At 36.8% G+C, this 23,083-nt stretch overlaps 2 protein-coding genes across 2 annotated transcripts in view; one reads left to right on the top strand and one right to left on the bottom strand.

Moving 5' to 3' along the window:
- LOC140165110 (uncharacterized) overlaps positions 1-4,172 on the top strand; it is an 83,713-nt gene extending 79,541 nt beyond the window's left edge. Inside the window, exons 11-12 of the mRNA XM_072188538.1 lie at positions 2,440-2,562; positions 3,629-4,172. Of these exons, the coding sequence (XP_072044639.1) occupies positions 2,440-2,562; positions 3,629-3,673 (168 nt within the window). The 3' untranslated portion in view covers positions 3,674-4,172. The remainder of the gene's footprint in view (positions 1-2,439; positions 2,563-3,628) is intronic.
- LOC140165109 (centromere/kinetochore protein zw10 homolog) overlaps positions 1-18,636 on the bottom strand; it is a 128,348-nt gene extending 109,712 nt beyond the window's left edge. The window contains exons 1-8 of the mRNA XM_072188536.1: positions 18,523-18,636; positions 13,522-13,718; positions 11,542-11,649; positions 9,022-9,102; positions 7,884-7,949; positions 6,121-6,256; positions 5,323-5,400; positions 3,997-4,076 (exon numbers count right to left, since the gene is read on the bottom strand). Of these exons, the coding sequence (XP_072044637.1) occupies positions 3,997-4,076; positions 5,323-5,400; positions 6,121-6,256; positions 7,884-7,949; positions 9,022-9,102; positions 11,542-11,649; positions 13,522-13,718; positions 18,523-18,559 (783 nt within the window). The 5' untranslated portion in view covers positions 18,560-18,636. The remainder of the gene's footprint in view (positions 1-3,996; positions 4,077-5,322; positions 5,401-6,120; positions 6,257-7,883; positions 7,950-9,021; positions 9,103-11,541; positions 11,650-13,521; positions 13,719-18,522) is intronic.
- Positions 18,637-23,083: the final 4,447 nt, after the last annotated feature.

The raw sequence follows: 23,083 nt of genomic DNA, 5'->3' as shown, positions 1-23,083 counted from the left end.
TTGTATTTAAGGATGCCTATCGCTGAGAGGTTCATATCGGCGAATCACAGGGGGCAGAACCCAGCCTTCTACCAAAGGACGCTGGTCGCCGAGTTAGAGGGTGTGCCTGTCGGGCTTATACAACTGAAATTCCATGGGGACAAGGAACTCGAGTAAGTTCATTTATAAAAAAATATATTTGCTGCATGCATGTCAAATTGTCAAATCAGATTTTTGGGGCTATGAAAAAAAGCAATTTACAAAAAAAAAATTTAATAAAACCCAATTAACCAACTGACACTACTCAAAAGGTCCATCCGCCCATAGAAAAAGCAGGGTTTTTTTTTTGCGGACTTAGTGACCCATTTCAATGACATTTTCACAAAATGGTAATGACATATTTCTTTAAATTTTTTCATTTTTTTTCATGTTCATTGAAAAATATGTACACAATCTAAGATATACTGACCGCAAATGTTGTATTCCAAATTTATCATCTCAAATCAAATTGTGATATTTCCATCATTGGTTATTAAGCATATCAGAAAATATTCTAATGTTCATTTATAATTATTTGATTTTATTTAACTGTATTTATAGCACTGCTAATGAACAATTCATGGAGCTGGGATGCTGGCACGCCTTAAGGTATGAAGCCTAAGCCTTGAATTGAATTCACCAACTGATTTTGCTTCAATTACAAAATTTCAAGAATGTTCTTGAAATCAAAAACTTCCATGATACACATGTGCACTGCACATTCTGCGATACATTTAAAATTTTATGGGAAAAATGTCATCAATGTTTACTCAATACTATTTATGCGTATTTGCTGAAACTGACATTAAAAGTCTATTCATGAAATTTTGAACTGGATCTCCAAAGAATGTTTAGTGAATTTAAGACTTGGTAATGTTAGGTATTTTTTTTAAATACCTTTCATATAATAATTATACTATGTTAGCATTTGGGGGTTTTGCACGACAGCCAAACTCACTCCCATAGCGCATTTTGGAATTTTGCCAAAAGCACTATTTTTGCACAAAAAGTAACTCAGCTGTTATAAATAGGCCTATAGATTCAGAACTAATAATTGTTTTCACAATATTTCAACATAAAAAGAAGGATGATTTATTTACGTGCATTTTGATACCCCATTTGTCCAATTTTCTTCAATATTGACAATACAGCAGTGTTTTGAAAGAAAAATACCCCAATTTAAAAGTTGCAGTTATTTGTATTGATTTGAAGTAAGCGCGAAGATAATGGCGGGCTTTACGTGTTTACAGTGCTGGCATTATAACCATTGATCGCTGTAAACTGCAACTGTTAAATTCGGGGATTTTTCTGTAAAAGCACTACTGTGGTGTTAATATTGAACGACATTTGACTAATGGGGTATCAAAATGCGGTAAATAAATCATCCTTCTCGCTATGTTGAAATATTGTGAAAACAATTATTAGTTCTGAATCTAAGGCGTATTTATAACAGCTGAGTTACTTTTTGTGCAGACTTTAGGTCAAAAAGCCATGTGTGAATAAATTCCAGGTACATAACAAATACATGCACGGATATGAATGTCAACTGTACGTGCCTACTGGCCATGTATTTTGATTGCAAACTCCATGTTCAGAAACTTTTGCCCACATTTTAGCAATTATTTTTTTGTGTTCTAAGTTAATTTGACCTTGATAAACAATGTTTGCCCAAAGCTTTCTTAGGCCATATAAACAATGTTAAACGTAAAAATTACGCAATTTGGAGGGTTTTTAACATGTTTTTAGTAAATACAGGCGACGCAGTCAAAAATTATGCAAAAACCCTGAGGTCCGCATGCATATAAACTAAGAAATGCTTCAACCATTTTATAGAAGCACATCATTCGAGTCTATATAAGACATGTTAACAAGTGTACCTGGGGTACTACACTAATATAATTTCAAACAGACCCGACATCTTCTACAACCTGAACCACCGTTCAAATCAAGTGCTCGTCCACATACGATTTTCGTATATGATACTCAAATCAATTCTGCCGTGTATTTTTTCCAGGGTCATGTGTCTGGGTTTGGTGTTGGATGAGGATGTGGAGCTGGGGAAGTGTTATGTGGATCATATTTGTGTGGACGATAGCGCCCGTGGTCGGGGCGTCGGCAAGGTGCTGTTGGATAGGGCAGAGTATGAGGCCCATCAACGTCAATGTCATGTAAGGTTTGTTTTAAATTATCTTTTTTTCATCAAAACTGTTCAAACATTAATCTAACCGGCAAGTTACTTCTTTTCTTCTTAAGCCAGGTTTTTTCCTGTCACAGAAACACTTATGAAAGTTTATTATTTTTATTCTGCATGTGAAAAGAACAAAACGTGATACTAAATCAGTGTAAAAATGTTATATTTCTTCCGACCATTTCACCCTTCCGACCGTCTCAAATTTACTTTGTTGTTCTCTATTGTTTCAGACCATATACCTCGGTGTGTTGACAACGAACCGTGCCAAGAGCCTGTATGAACGCCAGGGCTATCACGTGACCAGTACATGGAGCATGTGCGGCTGTCTCTACTGCTGTATTGGACCACCAGGGGTGAGTTGTTCACTGTTGATGTGAACTGTACTGAAAATGTATTATTGCCATGCTCCTTTTACATGGTTTAAATTTTAAGCCAAAAAAGGTTGTTCGCTTGTCATCAAGACTTGAAATAAGCGGACTTGAATGAGGAGCAATTTGTTTACATTGCTCTTGGTTTACTGAGATTTTACAAGAACCAGGAGAAATTTCTGAAGAAACAACACAAAATTTCAAATAGTAAACCCTTTTCTGCATATATACAATACAACATACCAGCATTACTGCATCAAGTGCAAAACTGGAACCAGGAGCAATTTATTTCAGGCCCAACCAACCGACTGTCCCAAATGTTCCCACCAAATTTTCACCAAAAATCTTGAATCAATCCTTCAAAGAAAAAAATTCTGACACAAATAAACGGCTCATGTACACTCATGGATGTATGTGGTCCAAGAAAAAAATCAGCAAAGTCTGAAAGTGCACAATTCGGGAGGCATACATTACAACAAAACAACATATCAGAAGTTCAGATCAGCTACAGTGCAGTGTAAGTCCTAGCTACCGATATAGCTTGTACACTGTTAAAGCAACAAGCTGATGCTTTTACATGCATTTTGATCCACTGCCATCTTAACATTACTTGAACATTGCTTGCCTTAAAACTTGCGATCTTGTGGCACGATATTGATAATAATACATGCCCTCTGTTGACAATAATTGGCCCAGGGTAGGAAATGATTCATTTTACAGTTTTATTTCAAATCACATAATTTTTTTTTTCACCAGAAAAGCAATCCGAATATTTTTTCTGTCCATTTTTTTTAATCTGGTGGAATTCGAATAATCCGTACATGTAAATCTTGCATTTTCCGGTGTACTAAATATATGGAACATTGATTCCAGTTGAAATTTGTATCAGTACAGTTGTAAATAAATAAATGTAGATATTTATATAAATAAATGTAGATATTTATATTGTAAATTAGTGCCGTCTGAGAAATATGCACTGGCTGCACTGTAGAGGAATAGTTTTTAACTTACCTTTGACTAGTAATATTGTTCTGTTGTGTTTGTTTTCTAGAAAGTGTACTGGATGGAGAAACCCCTATCTGCAAACATTCCATGAAAATTTGCGTCTGTCCGTGTTTTGCGATAAACACATACGCACACATCCACACATGTAAAACGGATTGCCAAGTGATCCTCCAGCTACAGTTTGTTTGGCTTATTATTGGTGAAAATATGAGACTCATGACATCGCGTGCATGCAACTGGGCACAGCACTTACGCTAATCGTGAATTGTGTAATGCGTGACTAGTGCACACTCAAGTGAATTCACGCAAACGTAAGAGGGGATTTCAATGACATGCATAGTAACAAAACCAAATCATTTTCACCAATTATAGCCGAACAAACTATATGCTGGTGGCCTACATTATATCACTTACTTCATCTGTTTTTCCTGTGTTGAAACCACAGCCTCCAAAGGTGATGAGTGGAGTCACAATGAACTCGACCAGTTTCTTTCCTGAGTGCGAAAGAAAGTAAGAAAAAAATGACACCCAATTAGGAAATGAATGTCAGTGACTTATTCAACTATATGTAAGGATACAGTCAGATGTGTTTGCATACATTTTTCAATGGTCGGTGTTCACAAAGGGGAATTTATGCAAGTGCTACACTCAGATGAGAACGTTATTAATCTTCATCAGGTTTGTATCTCAAAACCACTGATAATCAGAGATGGATAGAAGAGCTGCGAGTAATTAAATCTGTTTGACAGAACAACCAATTTGTGAACCATGACATTACAAAAGTAGCAAAATAAAATTTATTATGCATATTTCTGTCAGTGTTTACGCACTAGTTTCCTTCTTTATACGCTCGCACTACTTTCCGTGCGCCAACACACCGTTACTTTTCGTTGACCCCCATGACCTAAGATCTCCCTCCCGAGGTATGGATCAAACTACACAGCAAAATGGTGATGGTAATGACAATGAAAATGTCAATAGTACCCTAAATTAGTTCATAACTTAAAAAATAACTTTACAGACATTGTCCTCATATGTGTCACGATCTGGTCCATGGGAGCCAACAGAGGGAATTTTGAAAATTGAATTACTGTAATTATTACATTATACATACAATAGGCTATCATTTACTGAATACACCAAAGGTCTAGCATACGTTGTTCTAAAGTTTTTTGATGTCTATTTTCTTATGTATTTTATTGTTTTTTACTTCATATTTTTACTGTTATCTGGTTTCAAATTTGCCTCCTTTGGCCCCCGTGGACCAGATTGTGCCATATATTGGGCTATTCCACTTGAAATCCATACACCCCTTTGGAAAACTTCATCTTAACCTCTCACACAGGGTGTGTATATTTCAAATGGAGCCACCCATTTAGGTAACTGGTAACTCCATTTGAAATTCACACTCCCTGTGTGGAAGATCAAGGTCTTGTTTTCCATAGGGGGTGTATGGATTTCAACTGGAAAAACCCATTTAGGAGCAGACGACACTGAATGGGTGACTCCATTTGAAAATCACACTCCCTGTGTGGAAGATCAAGGTCTTGTTTTCCATAGGGGGTGTATGGATTTCAACTGGAATAACGCATTTAGCAGCAGACGACACTGAATGGGTGACTCCATTTGAATATCACACTCCCTGTGTGGAAGATCAAGGTCTTGTTTTCCATAGGGGGTGTATGGATTTCAACTGGAATGGGCCATTGACTTATTGGGTCACCTATTGTTAATACTTACCAAAGGCCTTTAGTTTTGGTGTTAGAATCCCAACCTGTTCCATAGCTTGCATTGCAGACGGTAGATTGGTGTTATGACCTGATCAACAAAACATACAGCGAATTTTTATTTGGGAATTTTAACTTATAATAATAAACATGGTGTCAATAATGGTTTTTAATAATAGTGCCCACCCCCCCCCCACCACACAAAAAAACAAATGTGTGTATTTCAAACATTAAAAAGAGTGCAAAAGAGTTTTTTATGCAAACTTTTTTTAGTAAAACAAACTGATTTTTTTTATTCAGCTTTAATAAAGCTCACTCTTTTCTTGTTTTCTACAGCTTCACAGCCATTTATTCAAAAACAATTCTAATAAGCAAGCAAAAATCCTGTAAGAAGAGCTAAGACACACTACAATGGTTTTCACAATCCATTAATAATACTAATCCATGTAGGTTTGTTAGACCTCTGTGGAAGTGAAAACACTGAAGCCATTTGAATATATGGCTTGCCTGTATTTTAATTTTACTTTTATGTATAGGTAAAAACAAACAAAGAACCACTGGCAAAAATGTATGTGCAGTTGTATTTATTGTTGTTTTTTCTTCCACTTTATCTCTTTTGAAATTAAATTGTGCACGATTTTAAGAGGATCCAAACATGACAAGGAAAGATCTTTGCAAAATTTGAGGATGTTAAAATTTGATACAACAATTTATCAAATAACGATTGCTCTTCTAAAACTTGCAAAGTCCACAAGTATTTTGTGGTGGACTGAATAAGTTTCTAAAAAGCGCTCTTCAAATTGTCACCTACCAATCGTCAATCTGATCTGCGACACATTTTTGGCATTAAGTGTTTCCTTCGCTGGGGGTAGATTCCATTTCAGTGTAGCTGTCCACATTTCTTCTAAATGATAGATTAATGTCTGATGATGAATGCACCTTTCAGCCTGAACATAAAGACAAGATAAAACCCAAGTTTAGAAACAGGTTGATATTGCTGTCGACAATATTTAAGTATTGTGCAAATAAAGGATATTCATTGCCATGAGCAAAGCAGAGATGAAGGTGCTTTCAACACACTACAAATTATGGCTAGCTCATTTTAAAACAGCAGGTCGTAATTTTCATGTCATCAATTTCAGACAACGGACGGGAATTGCTGTACTGCAGTAGTTAGGATTGACGATAAGTGAGGGAAAACACACTTTCAGTGTGTTAGCGTACCAAAAAAAAAATGCGAAAGGGAACGTTAAGTAAGCACACACACACTGATAAGCCCAGATGGTGTAGTATAGATTCAATTAGAGTATTCTATTGGCAATTAGCAAGTTTTTAGAGGGTTAACCATAGTTTTTAGTGGGTTTGCCATCGGACAAGTTTAGAACTGTCAAGCTTGACACTTCCAAACTTGTACGACAGTGAACCCCATACAAGTTATGAACTCTCGTCGTAAAAAGCCCATCCCACAATTAATCAAGCCTTGAAATAAGCAGACTAGAACCAGGAGCAATTTGTTTTGAACATTGCTCCTGGTTCACTGGGATTTTACAAGAACCAGGAGCAATTTCTGAAGAAACAGGAGCAATTTTCAATATTAAATCCTTTTCTGCATATATACAATACAGCATACCAGCACGACTGCATCAAGTGCAAAACTGTAACCAGGAGCAATTTATTTTAGAAAATTGCTCCCGGTTCATGTGAATTTTACAAGGACCAGGAGCAATTGGTAGCTTTATGAGGGTAAATTTGCTCCCCGTGCCCGCTTATTTCAAGGCTTGCAATTAATATACTTTGGTACAATAATTATTGTAAATAATGGTGGGAAAAATAAGCACCCATTAAACACAACACTACTTGAGCCCCCAGGGTGGGTAATGGAAAGAATATGGTACATATTTAAGGGATCTAAAATGAACGTTTATTATGCTTCGACAGTATTTTTGTGGGACATGAGAGCACCTCAGACCTATCGAATTGCATTCTGAATACGAAGCATGTCTTTCTGATATCAAATAATTTACATTTTTTGAAAATCACAATATAATACAAATTTTATGACAAATTATAAAAATTTGATATATAACAGTCCTCGAAGTAAATTATATAAATCTAATGATATATTCTTAAAGTATATGTAGCAGGGAGGAAAAGTCGACGGTCAATTGAAAATTTTGACCTTTCATATTGAAGATATGGATTTTTTTCCCAAAAGACCTAATTTTTTTTGGTGTTTTGGGAAAAAAATCCATATCTTCAATACTGAAAGGTCAAAATTTTCAATTGATCGTCGGCTTTTCATCCCACCTACATACACTTTAAGTATAAATCATCAGATTTATAAAGTTTACTTCAAGTACTGTTAAATATCAAAATATCAATTTTAATGATTTGCCATAAAATGTGTATTAAATTGCTAATTTCAAAAATCAAAATTATTTGATATCAGAATGACATTCTTCAGATTCAGAATGCAATTCGATATGTCTGATGTGCTCTAATGTCCCAAAATAAATACTGTCCGAACGTTCATACCCCAGCCCTTAAAACAAATAGTTTTCATGATTTGCTTACCTCCAAAGCTTTGACAATTTTCAGATCACAGTATCCTCCTTTTTTCAGTAATGCCACATTCTGCCTCTGTGAAGGATTCAAACCACAAATTATTATAGTTTACAAATAACACATAAAGTTTTAAACTCAGAAATTCAATTGAATGAACACAATGTCATATCTATTGTGTTTCATAGCCTCCTTGTTGTTACATTGTCATGGTTAAGGGTAGATGCGGTCTTGTTGGTCGAAACAGCCAAAAAAAATCGATTTCTATTGTCTAAATCAATATATTATTGAAAAATAACACATTGATGTTTTGCAAAAGTTCATTCTACAAATCATATACTCTGTAAACTTGCTTAATTTATTGTTGTTAATGAGTTATGTACATTTTACAAAAGTGTTGTTGTTTCAACCTTCTTTACAACATAACTCAAGAACCACAGGACCTATAAAAGCTTTTCTGTGATATTTGAAGTCTTCTACACGCTCGCAAGGAAATGAGCAATGCAATTTTTGCCGAAGCTCACTACTATACGCAAGATGTTGTGAACTACCAAATCGCAACACTTGAAAATAGTGTATTACCTTAAGTCACAGCAAAGAGTGCATCTGTCATGTTGTATTTATGAATTTCTAAGTATAGTGTCTCTAACATCATGGAATTGTTCTCAGTCATTTGCATATAGCATACATTTCACAGACTTTGTAGAGAGCATGTTCTTTCTACAACACAGCAATATAAGTAATCGTATTTCAAAGGACACAATGTGGGCGGGGTGAAAATACTGATAAAAACCAATCAAAGGACATTATCTGAAATACCAACCAATCAGGAGTGGGTTAGATTTAATTCCTTGTCACACAGTGTATGCGGGCGTTTGTCAAATTACATTTTTACCGCAGTAGATTTGCACATGTGGAATTGCTCATTCAAAACATCCCCTCAAGTGATATATGAGTTAGGGTTAAATTAACTATAACCCAAATCATATTCCCTTATATCCCAGGAGGTGATATTTTTGATGAGAAATCCCCCATTTGTAGAAAAGAATAGATACAGAGATTATTTTTATTGGAGGTAAACCAGTGTATGACTACTGAATGCCTACTAGTCAATATTTAGGTAGTTACTGATCAATTAAACCCATTTTACCGTGTTATCCACATGTTTAGATGCTTGCAAGAAATCCTGAGCATCCAAAGTCTTCTCAAACTGTTCCAAGTCTTCTTGAACCTATTCAAAGATACATCAAAACATTAATGTATCATTTCAAGTACTTATTTCAAATGAAACACTAGAATAGTATTAGTATCAGAGACATAACAGGCTTTGACTATAAACTGGAATCTCCATTCAGTCCAAATGCACATACATGTAAGCGGTAGACTGATATTTGAATTAGAGAATAAACCATAGGAATTTTTATTTTGACTATCTTCTACCGTATGATAGACGACAGACATGTCCAATATTTTGAGTAGTGGATGCCGGCTACGATAAAAAATATTGGACCTGCCTGTCGTCTATCATAGGTAGAGGATAGTCAAAATAAAAATTCCCATCGTTTATTGTCATTCTTAGTCAGTTAAATATTATTTTAATAACTGTAAACTATTTTTTAAGTAAAAATTAAGTTACCGTCATAAAAAAATCCCCTTTTTCTAAAATGAACGAAACTTGTTTACAACTTCACATCTTTTGTTGCACGTACTGCTAGCGCATGCGAGTATTCTGCAATGCGTCAACGCATACAACGCGATACATACGCGCACCTCTATATGTATGTACAATATTGTCATTGATGGAGGTCCAACATATGACATAGTTACCTGCCAAGCATTTGTTTAGACCATTTATGATGTGATCAAGTAAATGAGTCGGATGGCGGGAATATTGATTTTGAGATCTAACCAATAATAGTATTCAACTTATTTTGTATTTTATTGTTCTAAGCAACACTAAAATGGCTATATCTCTGGAACCGTAAGTCTAATTATGATGGGGTATTCAGCAAAATAAAGCTCTGAGAATAGCTCCTTTAAGGTTAGCCGAGAGTTTTTCATGCGCTTGATATCAGAAGGATGTACGTTCGTAACAGAAACAGCCATGCACGTAGGCCTACTTACAATAGAATATCGATCCACGATGAAACTTGGCTTAGCTCGTGCCCGAAGCTTGTGAGTCGAGGGGGGGGCATGAGGGCGGCATGCGGGGGCACAAACCATTTTCGGCAATTTTCATAAGGATTTTGTCAATTTTAAAATTGATTGGGGGCACTTCGTCAAGCTACGCCCTGGAAAATGTGTTGATTTTGAATTTATAGCCTTGATATCTTTGATGAAATAAATCAATGCTGCTATTCCCCTAGGCTACAATGTAATAGGGTACAACAATAACATCAACAACAATATCAAAAAGCAATTATTTGCAAATCGAATTTCGGAAGAATATTCAACAAGATTTCTGAATTATATAAAATGAAAAACAATCAATCACGATTCACTGCAGTCAGCGAATCAATCAAATAAAACGGAAAAAGAAAGGAGCAAGAAATAATAAAGAAATAGTGAAAAAGAGAAAGAAAGAGAGACAGAAAGAAAAAGAACGAAAAAGAAAGAAAGAAAGAAAGAAAGAAAGAAAGAAAGAAATGACAAAAAAATGGAAAAAGAAAAGGAGAAATAAAAGAGGAAAGAAAGGAAGTAAAAATGAGAAAAGAGAAAAAAAGAAAGAAAATTCAGCCACACGGGGACTCGAACCCACAAAAAATAGTTTACAACAGATTCCCAGTCCAACGCTCTATCCACTCGGCCATACATCAGCTTACACAATTGCTTGTTCTCGAAGCGATATGTAACTATAATTAATATGTAACTGCAATTACATGATTACAATCGCGTCCGCACAATGGCTCTTAGAATAAACACGCATGTCGGCGCTGAAATTTTGAACGAACTGATGGAGGAAAAACCTACATCCAATGCACCAACATTTCACTTGCTGCGATATTTGATTACTGAGAAAACTCTGTTTTAGAGAACAACTTTATACGTCTTTTATACGTTTTTTATACGTTTCTTTGTATAACCTTAATGAGATTGAAAACTGAATTTTGATTTTGAACGACATCAGACTCATTTTGCTTCATCGCATCACATTTTGGCTTGAAGAGTGTGTACTGTCTTAGTGTCTTTGATTATGGCGTGTAAACACCCCAGTTCATTGAGTCAACAAGTAGTGCTTTAAGGGGTACTACACCCATGTGGTAAATTTGTGACTATTTTTGCATTTTTCTCAAAAAATAATAACACACTGGTAACAAAAGTTATGTATATTGTTGGGGCAAGGAATCCAATTACTACACTGAAATTTCAGTGACTCAAGACAAGCGGTTCAGTATATATGATAGGAAACGAGGTACATCCTAGCGGTACCTTATTTCTGATCATAAATAACAAACCACTTGTCTTGGGTCACTGAAATTCCAGTGTAGTAATTGATTCCTTGCCCCTATAATATACATAACTTTTGTTACCAGTGTGTTATTAGTTTTTGAGAAAATGCAAAATAGACACACATTTATCGAGGGGTGTAGTACCCCCTTAATACTACTCGTACTGGAGCACGCATCGACGTCACTGTCTCGGGGAAGTCAAATGAACTATAGTAGCTTACCTGACATAATATATGCAGCATATCAATCAATGCATTTGTCTTTTCCATTTGGTGTGTCAGATCATGGAGATCACTGGTAGAGCTATTCAATTGACTTGAAATCTCACCCTGAAACAACAAAATTCACACAAGAATGAAATTTGAATTCTGCTGTTGTTCATATCTTTCATCGACATCTCCTGTATTGATGACCACTGACCCCTTATAATTACAAAGTGTGTATTGCTTGTTTGTATGCTTTGTCATGCTCATACTTTCTTAAGCATGTACACATGTACGCACATGTTTTACTCTCTGCAGACATCAGAACTTCAGTGGACAATATGATGAAAGACCTGGACTGGGTTAGTTACTTATTTTAACTTTTAAATGTCTCATTGTTCCTGAGCATCTTTCTTCAAATTTTATTTTCACTCGTTCTACTCATTCAAAATACACAAGGGGCCAAGCTCAAAACAGTTCGGTTGCTCCAATATTGAAAACCTCTTCTGGAAAGAAAACGTTCCTTAGATCTTCAGTTGCTTGGAACAAGCTTCCTCCCAATCTTCGTGTCAATTTTAATTCAATGAGTTTGGGTGAATTTAAAAATGCAATTGGTCTGTAAGTTTTGTATAATAATCTGAGCTAAACATTGTTGCATTTTGTTTTTGTATCATGCTTAATTCCTTCATTTTGTAAAATATATATTTCTTATATTCTTATTATCATGTTTAAGTATTTATAAAATCAGGTCTTCCAGGGAGACCAGTACATTTGTATTGATGGAACTTCCTGAATAAATAACGAATAAATAATAAACATAAAATCATTCTGACACGTTTCATCCATGCACGCTAATAAAAAGAACAAACAAAAAAATGCATTACATAGGTACATACAGGGCTTTCAGAATGACTTGTCTGGCTGCCCCCTGGACAACCATAATTTGACGCCGGGCAACCAAAAACACAGACTAATATGCCTGGCAGGCAAGAATTAAAAATGACAGATATGATTAAAATATACTCGTCTGACAGTGTACCCCCAATCTGTATGAATGGGCTGTTCCAGTTAAAAGCCATATGCCCATTCAGGTAGCCCATTGCATGGAGATTAAGGTCATCACCAAGTTCCATAGGAGGAACATGGAAATCACATGGAATAGCCTCATAAAATCCACCTTCAAATTAACCAAAGCCTATAGAACAATTTAAAGATCCCAGTGTGTGTAAAGGTAATTCTGTCAATGTACAAGCATATTGGGGTTTAAGGAACTGTGGCTAACAGATGAGCATATGTAAGATCCCAGTGTGTGTAAAGGTCATTCTGTCAATGTACAAGCATACTGGGGTTAACCCTATTCTATTACCCCCACAAAAGTGGTATATTTGAGTGGTGTGGAGGTATCATATTAACTACTGCGTTGCAGTGTTACTGGTTGGGTAAAAACCAATAAGTGGCATACCATTGGCAAGCTTGGACTTTAAGCTTTTAGAAAAACAAGTTTAATATTTAATTATGTAAATATTATGCAAATTAGCTCATGAATAATTAATGAGCTCATAGCAAAATATGATCAAAAAATTATTTTCATTTAATTTTGAAGTGTATGAGTACATCAATGTGGCATTTTTATGCAGTTTTAAATACACTGCCGTGTTTCTACATATAATAAAAAGAAATCCGAGTTACTTTGGACCATATTTAAAAAGTTTATGGACATTTTGGGCTATTTTTAGGGCAAAATTTGGCCTAAAAATTGTCAAAATATGCAGGTTTCTAACATTTTAAACCATTTTATGATGTGTTAATGGTAGTTGTATTAGGAAAAAAGGCGTTTGTTGATAGAAAAGTGATAAATTATCAAAACTATTCCACAGATAAGACCTTATTTGTGTAAATAATTTTTTACATGCATATTAAGCCATGATGGGGGGTAATAGAATAGGGTTAACAAACTGACATGAGCATATTTCAGATCCCAGTTATCTTTAACCTCACCTTGATCTTGTTGGCAAGACTTTGTGTGTCCGTAGCCAGCACCTTGACCCTACCAGACAGATCCAGTGTCTTGTTCAAATTGGGTTTGAAATCCACATACTTGTCTTGTACAGTGCTGTACACCTCTGCTTTGGTTTCATCTATGCGGCTGGCTAGTTTGCCAATGCGTGTACTTAGGTCCTCCTTTTCAAGGAGCCCTACAAAGGTAAAAAGAAGTGCATTATTATAACATTTTCTGAATTGTAACTTGCGTAACGTGAAATGGGCTGCCCTATAAACAAACCTGGATTTTTTAAAGATCAAGAGTTTTATGAATATTTAACACGCTCTGTAAAGGTCAGGAGACCACGTAATAAAATGGATTTTTCAGAATGAGTTCCCTGGGAGTCTAAGCTTTCGAATGATGGGCGGCATTCGGGGTTTCACTGTGGAAAATCCATTCTAGTATGCAATAAGCACCACTTCACATGTTTTTGTTTATCAATTACTTTTAATGCAGTGCCATGATTTATTTTGTTTTGATGACAGTATTTTATGAAATTTCGCCCAAAACTTACAAATAATTAGTAAAAAAATGTAGCAAACGGAGAAATATATTTATTATCTACAGTAGGAAGTAGCCAAAAAAGAAGAAAATGGAAACAGTTGAATGAAACCATGTTTCAATGGTCTATGATTGATTTCGGTAATATTAAACTTCACAAAGAATTGTTTTAATGTGTTTGAAAATTGGCTACGAAAACCTAGCAAACTGAGAAATATATATTTATTATCTACACTTGGCCAAAAAGAAGACTGGAATCAAAGGACAATGGAAATTAGGCTGTGGAACTCAGTCTTACATGATAGGGGGGGGGGGTGACTCATTTATACAAAAAATAGCAATCATGCAGGACATTATGAAATACATTTTTGGCACCAATTTGTCAAAACTAGGTCTTTCCTAGACCTAGTTAAATTATTTACAACATCAACAGTGTCCATCTTGGCTAGGTTGATTTCTCTTCTAGTATCCCAAAGATATAATTGAAATAATTGGATAGAGCAAGGGTCAAAAACCTGTATATTTTTAATGCTAAAATATTTAGATGGATTCATCTAATAGTTCTCAAGGCTTTCTATAGTTTTTGAAGGGTTCAAATACAAAAAAAGGGGTTTAAAAATTTTGCAGAACAAATTTTCTTTCTGGTTTAAAAAAATAATGAATTATTTCAGATTTTACATCTCAAATGCGGCACAAAATTCATAACGCAGGCGGTGGACGCTAAACTCAGAATCAAGTTTCAAGTGCCTAAAGGCTTGTGTCTGAATGGAAATAGTTGAATGAATGATCTATGATTTCGGTAACATTAAACTTCACAAAGAATTGTTTTAATGCGTTTGAAAATTTGCGACAACCCGTCACAACCGAGTGACTGAAGTAGGTTAAGTTCCACACTCTATCTTCTAGCCACACAGTAACTATCGTATCATCGTGGATAGTAGATACATTTCTCAAACAATGCGTGAGTTTAAGCTTAGTGAGCATTGAGCAACATCCCCCAGTCGTGTCCTTCATCATTCACATATGGGTGTCTATCGCGCTACGGTGGGAACATAATGTGTACGTTTTACCATTTAAGGGTATACAATGTATTGTTGGTCGAAGCAGCAGAAAAAAAAAGTAGTTCACAGCATCTTGCGAATGGTAGTGAGCATTAGCAAAAATTGCATTGCTCAATTCATAGCGAGCATTTAGAAGAGTTCAAATATCATTTACTTTTGTAGGTCCTGTGGTTCTTGAGTTATGTTGTTATTAAAGAGGGCTGAAACAACAACACTTTTGTAAAACGTACATAACTCATTAACAACAATAAATTAAGTTTTCAAAGTATACGATTTGTAGAATGAGCTTTTGCAAAACACCAAAATTCAGATAATAAAATTCGATTTTTTTTTTTTCATCCAGTGCACTTATTTCTCTCGACTGTTGAGCTGTCGGTACAATTACCAAATAGGGTGCAACTTGCTAGACTTGAGTCCAGTCCTCGTTTACAGAGTTTAGGGTTAGGGTTTAGGGTTGGGGTAGGGCAGTCTTGTAATAAGACTAGTAGAGTTTCACCCTATTCGGCAATCACTCCGAGCTGTTAAAGGGGACACCCTCACGAAATCCCTTTGGTTTGTACAGGGCCTTTCAGTTGAGTTCCAGTCAATTTTTTCTGCATAAAAAACACCAATTTGCTTTTCCTGCAGTAAATTATTGGGAGTTCATTCCCCTAGTAGTAGTATTAGTAAGAAATTAAACTTTTGTTTTGGAATTGTTTCATCATCAATATTTTATGGCATGTTTTGTGATTTCCACCATTGCGTGAAAGTAAGTGTCCCCTTCAGATCCGAGTGCGCAAGATGGAACAACCGAATCTCGGCAAAAACATCCAATGCATGGGATGCAGCGATCTAATCTATCATGTCTATTACTATAATTGCGAGTGACGTCATGGCATGCCGACCGGTCCGAATGCATGAATGCTGTGGCCTGTGTGAGTAAAACCTACTGGGACCTTCCGCTACGTATTTCACGACTGCTTTTTGTCCAACTTAGTGAAGAGTACTAATACATGTATTCTGTTTAAAAAAATGTCAGTATTACAGTCAAACTAAGTTGGACGTGGACAACTACGCTACGCAAGTCGCAATAGGTACAGATTAGTCAGGATTTTACGTTGTCACTATTACATTCGCATGAACGGACATTTTTTTGCGGGCACGCTAAGATTCTAGCGAGTAGATTTCTTGCAATATTTTGCTTATTTACCATCCAATTTATATCCTTCAATGTACCTGTATATCGTTAGCACATCAAGCGCGGTCAAAAAAAGTTTTTTGTGGTTTCTGATCGTCACGATGAAACATTTTTAAAAAACACGACTTTCTCAGCTCTCCCAGCCATTTTGTTTACTTGTTGTTATCGACGTCACCAATTAGTCTCGACCTCACTTGTGCAACGTGGCTGTATCGCAAACACGACTTAACGACAGAACACAGCTGTCAATGAGGTGGGTCATCTCGTGACTTGCATTGTTTCACCACCGATCACGCTCGTCGGACGTAGGGGGATCGACGGCTTGGAAATTACCTTTTAAGTATCAGAAATTCGAAGTTTAATTTATACATTGAATAAGGTAACTATAATATACATGTAGGTATGCTAGGTGAATTCAAATTTGCCATCAAACTGCATCATTTTATATATCAAATCAAAGCCCTTGAGTAAACAAAGCCAAAACTGAAAACCATTTTTTCATAGCACTTTCCGTAGCAAAGTTACATCTTGTCAAAGATTGACTTTCATCAAAAAGTTTCAGCTAGCAAAATTCCCCAAAACGGCATTTGGGGGGTGTTTCTAGATCTTAGTCTCATTATGATAGCAGCTTTTTTTAATGGAACTGCTATCCAAATCTCTCTAAAATTCCATGTGCGAGTGACTTATCACCATAAAAAATCATATATTTGGGTCAAGTGAAGTATAGAAAACATATTTATGTACGTTTCCTTTTGCTCGAGAACTCTAGCTTCGAATTTGCACACGATAGTTACGCATTCGATGCTAGAGTACTTTTACTATGGTTTTTCGGTCGGACAGCGGTTCAATTTTTTACACCGGAGGTTATTTATTCTGTTAATGTTGAAATTTGAATGAAAGTTATTTCGATGAGTCAACTGTATCTTTTGAGCAAGATTTATGTATTTTGGACAGTCTAAAATTTTGCTGAAGTGTAATTTTAGCAACATTTTTGATGCAATCGCCTGTCGTGATCGGCTGTGTTTACTTCTGACCTTCCATTGCTTTACACGGTGTCATGCTTCAGCGAATCCGACTAGATTTTGAATGCAAAGGTCTCTAATAGCCTGGAATGTGAAGCTATCGGTGAGCAAATTCTTGGCTAGAGTTCTCGAGCAAGTTTCCTTCTTCGGCCAGTTGTTTTAAATTTCTATGTAAATATGCATTGACATTGTCGGCGAATTTGGCTGACTAGCAAATATGTTAACTAAGGTTTGCCTGGGTCTTTAATAATAATATATTTGGACTTGGAGATCAGCACTAGCCCTAGAACTCTGGCCATAGTATCCATTTTTACTTCCACTAGGGCCAGAGGCACTTACATTGAAAAATTTGTTGGAGATGCTTGAACGATCCAGTACAAAAAATCAGTGCTTGATCGAACCAATACAAATGTGTGTCAGGTCACTAATTAACATGATAAAACCCACTTGAGAACACACAATCGCCAGTCATTTCTAAAGACTCATTTATACTCAATCGCTTTTGCAGAAATCTGAATCGCACGCATGATCAGTGTACTAAATCGCCGTCGTATTTGCCCGCTGAGCATGCGCATGAATCGCTGTTTTTCAAAAGCGACACGTAGGCCTATATTGACACCCTCTGTCGGTCAAGGATTCAGTCTGATGAGCAACCCATGGGTATAAACACAGCTTTACACAATGACTAATTTACATAGGCACAAAAGACCGTGTTCATGTACCGTTACTCAGCCAAACATGGCAGAGTAGGTCCCGGATGACGGTACATGTTCCTATCTCCTCAACGTTATACCTTTCCAACAAGGAAAGAGATACGAAAGGCGAACGTCTAATCAGCACCAATTTCATATAAATTGACTGAATTGCAAAAAAAATTGTTGAAATGTTTGAGCTACGCAAAACGTTAAGTGTGTAAATCCCATTGACACACAAAATGGCATAATCCAGTCTCAATGTACAAACGGCGTACACGAGACTGGCAAGCGAGTCTAGTACAGGTAAGCTTACGTTTACGTTTACGACGTGTCTGCCACACACACTCACTAAGTGCCAGGTAAAGATGTGATTTATTGTGCACCGAAATTATGTTTACACATAAAGACTCAACAAGAACATGAAACATAAACTTGTTAACACTCGGTTTACTTCAAACCATTTTCTTTTTACTTCTATCATGCTTAAAACAGAGATATTTACCAGAATTTTTCAGCACATCGGTGACGATGGACGCCATCTTGGATATCCCGCCGTACCCACAATTCTTTGCGACTTCCTTTTCTTTTTGCACAGGGGTAACTTTACACAAAAATTGTGGTTTTTCGATAGTCTCTCGTACACTCCGTTTTAGGCGTATGGATTTTTGAACGGTCGCTTTGATTGGACAAGTAGCCCAAATTCGCCCAAACAGCAGAGCATCCTGAGTCCTGACTGAAAAGAAAGAAGAATAGGCCTACTCAAAAAGTGAAGATAAAGAATGTGCTAAACTGCGCAAAGGAGTACCGTACCGTGCACGGTAGTTGTCATTCGACTTTGCCATCTATTTTTTTGCAATTTTGTGCAACTTTTCATTAACCTTAGTAACTTTCCGCAATTCTATGCAACTTTATGAAAAGTTTACACAACTTTTTCGCAACTTTGAGAAATGTTTAGGCAAATAATGTAACTCAACTTTGGTCTACACTTAACAATTTTGGACGGTCAACTTTGGGCAATCCCCTGTGACATGGGGCCTCTGCAAACAATTGCTCTTATCTATAGGGCTATACTAGCCCTAGTGAAGACAATTTGAATCGGGGTTTGCAATCTGCTTCGGAAGATACTTCACAACTGATGACATTATTGTTGTTATCTTCTAAAGCCAGTTCACATATTTTGTTGTTGTTGCTGTTGTTGCTCTCTGTCTACTGAAGATAACAATTTTGTTCAAAATTGCCGCAAAATGTTTTTTTTTTTTACGGGGAGGGGGGGGCGGAGAACTTTGCCCCTAATGCCGTCACTGTCTCCATATACTGAAGCTCACAACAAATACCATTGTTGCTATCTTCTAAAGAATGTTATAATTAAAGGCTAACTTTCCCCTATAGGCCATCCAATATGCCATGAATTAGTAGGACTACAACTGGTACTTTTATACAGTTTATACTCCTATTTCCACATCTGTTAATTTTATATAGCTTTATATGTGCCTTTAAAGCTCAATATGGCTCACATCTGATAGCATTGATGCACGGCTATTAGGCCTACGGTGTATAGGCCTACCATGGCTTGTGACACTGTTCAACCGAAGATAGCTCACATCTGATAGCTATCTACTAAAGATAGCTCACATTTGATAGCAATCTACCGGTACTGAAGAGTAGCTCACACCTGATAGCTCAACTGAAGATAGCGCACACTTGATAGCTATCTATTAAAGATAGCTCATCTGATAGCTATCTACTGAAGATAGCTCACTAGGCCCTACTGATGCTATTTACTGAGGATAGCTCACATCTACTGAAGTCTGACAACTGATAGCTCATCTACTGAAGATAACTCACATAGCCTATGATAGTTCATCTTCTGAAGATAGCACACATCTGATAGCTATCTACTGAAGATAGCTCATATCTGATAGCTATCTACTGAAAATAGCTCACATCTGATAGCTATCTACTGAAAATAGCTCATACCTGATAGCTATCTACTGAAGATAGCCCACATCTGATAGCTATCTACTAAAGATAGCCCACATCTGATAGCTATCTAGTGCAAATAGCTCACACCTGATAGCTCATCTACTGAAGATAGATCACATCTGATAGCTCGTCTTCTGAAGATAGCTCACATCTGATAGCTATCTACTAATGATAGCTCACATCTGATAGCTATCTACTGAAGATAGCTCACATCTGATAGCTATCTACTGAAGACAGCTCACATCTGATAGCTATCTACTGAAAATAGCGCACATCTGATAGCTATCTACTGAAGATAGCTCACATCTGATAGCTATCTACTGAAGATACCTCACATCTGATAGCTATCTACTGAGGATAGCTCACATCTGATAGCTATCTACTGAAAATAGCTCACACCTGATAGCTACTTACTGAAGATAGCTCACATCTAATAGCTATCTACTGAAGATAGCTCACACTTGATAGCTATATACTGAAGATAGCTCACGCCTGATAGCTTTTTACTAAAGATAGCTCATATCGGATCGACTAAAGATAGCTCACATCTGATAGCTATCTACTGAAGATAGCTCGCATATGATAGCCTAGCTACTTACTGAAGATAGCTCACATATGATAGCTACTTACTGAAGATAGCTCACATCTGATAGCTATCTACTGAAGCTTTCTTCTGTATATAGCTCTGATAGCTCAAATCTGCTGATGTGAGATAGCTCAAATCTGCTGATGTGAGTTATCTGCTGAAGATAACTCACATCTGATACCCGGGGTAGCTATCTACTGATGGTAGCTCACGTCTGATAGCTCATCTACTGAAGATAACTCACATCTGATAGTTCATCTTCTGAAGATGATAGCATCTGATAGCTATCTACTCATATCTGATATCTATCTACTGAAAATAGCTCACACCTGATAGCTATCTATGGAAGATAGCTCACATCTGATAGCTATCTACTAAAAATAGCTCACATCTGATAGCTATCTACTGAAGATAGCTCACATCTGATGCTATCTACTAAATATAGCTCACATCTGATAGCTATCTACTGAAGATACCTCACATTTGATGCTATCTACTGAGGATAGCTCACATCTGATAGCTATCTACTGAAGATAGCTCATCCCTGATAGCTCATCTACTGAAGATAGCTCACATCTGATAGCTATCTGCTGACGATTGCTCACACCTGATAGCTATCTACTGAAAATAGCGCACATCTGATAGCTATCTACTGGAAACTGAAAATAGCTCACACCTGATAGCTATCTACTGAAAATAATTCACACCTGATAGCTTTCTACTGAAGATAGCTCACATCTGATAGCTATCTACTGAAGATAGCTCACATCTGATAGCTATCTACTGAAGATTGCTCACACCTGATAGCCATCTACTGAAGATTGCTCACACCTGATAGCTATCTACTGAAGATAGCTTACGCCTGATAGCTTTCTACTAAAGGTACGGTAGCTCATATTGGATCTACTGAAGATAACTCAAATGTGATAGCTATCTACTGAAGATAGCACCTAAAAGCTATCTACTTAAGATACCTTATATCTGTTAGCTTTCTTCTGTATATAGCTCTGATAGCTCAAATCTGCTGATGTGAGATAGCTCAAATCTGCTGATGTGAGTTATCTGCTGAAGATAACTCACATCTGATACCCGGGGTAGCTATCTACTGATGGTAGCTCACGTCTGATAGCTCATCTACTGAAGATACCTCACATCTAATAGGTTTCTACTGAAGATAGCTCACATCTGATCTACTGAAGATAGCTCACATCTGTTGGCTATAGATAGGCCTAGCTCACATCTGATAGCTATCTACTGATGATAGCTCACATCTCATAGCTACCTACTATACCTAGGGCCTACTAAGTTAACTTAGATCTGATAGCTATCTACTGAAGATAGCTCACGTCTCATAGCTATCTACTGAAGAATACTCACATCTGATAGCTATCTACTGAAGATTGCTCACACCTGATAGCTATCTACTGAAGATAGCTCACGTCTCATAGCTATCTACTGAAGAATACTCACATCTGATAGCTATCTACTGACGATAGCTCATACTTGATAGCTATCTACTGAAGATAGCTCACGTCTGATAGCTTTCTACTAAAGATAGCTCATATCGGATCTACTGAAGATAGCTCAAATGTGATAGCTAACTACTGAAGATAGCTCACATCTGAAAGCTATCTACTTAAGATACCATAGCTTTCTTCTGTAGATAGCTCTGATAGCTCAAATCTGATGACTATCTGCTGAAGATAATATGAACCAGTGGGCACGGAGCGCGCAAAATTGTGCAATTTTACCCCCAATATATATGCATGTTACGAGTATCTGGGTGGCTACATGTTTACAAATCTTTAGGGCATATGGCATGTGTAAATGGGATTTTTTTTGGGGGGGGGGGGTCAGGGCCGGATTTACCTTTTGGGGGCCCTGGGCCAGGCCAAAATTTGGAGGCCCCAAACGAACGGAAGGCATGTGCACTCAAGTGGACGCAGTTTTTATATTTTACTAGGACATTTTCAATTTTAGACTATTTTAGCCCGAATTGAAAAAAACAGGCCAGTGCGAAAAATTTTGCATTTTTTGTAGGCTATTTTGGCCGAAAACATGGTGTTTTTCGGCTAACATGGAAGATGCACAGGGCAATTTTTTGGGGCCAAAAAATTTGGGGGCCCTGGGCCCGGGCCCATCTGGCCCTATGGTAAATCCGACCCTGGGGAGGGTGGAGGGATATTGTATTAGCGGCGTTTTTCACGTCAAACATTTGGACTAAATCTAGCCTAGGCCTATTGATGTCTTTTTGGTGTAAAATTAAGATTAATAGCTATTTTAAACTGTTGCGATTTGGTAGTTTAGCATCTTGCGAATTAGTGAGCTTTGGCAAAAATTGCATTGAGAGCGTGAAGAAGAATCTGTGAAATTCTTGAGTTAAGGGCTGGGGTATGAGCGACCTTGAAGTTCCGGTATCTGGAGAGGGGAAGCAATGAGTTACCCCAAATCACAGCGGCAGGTAGTGACTGGGCCGCCGAGTGATAATATATAT

Source organism: Amphiura filiformis, chromosome 11 (genome assembly GCF_039555335.1).
Source record: "Amphiura filiformis chromosome 11, Afil_fr2py, whole genome shotgun sequence".
Lineage (NCBI taxonomy): Eukaryota > Metazoa > Echinodermata > Ophiuroidea > Amphilepidida > Amphiuridae > Amphiura > Amphiura filiformis.
The sequence above is the reverse complement of the archived record's forward strand: the minus strand, read 5'-3'. Positions and strand labels throughout refer to the sequence as shown.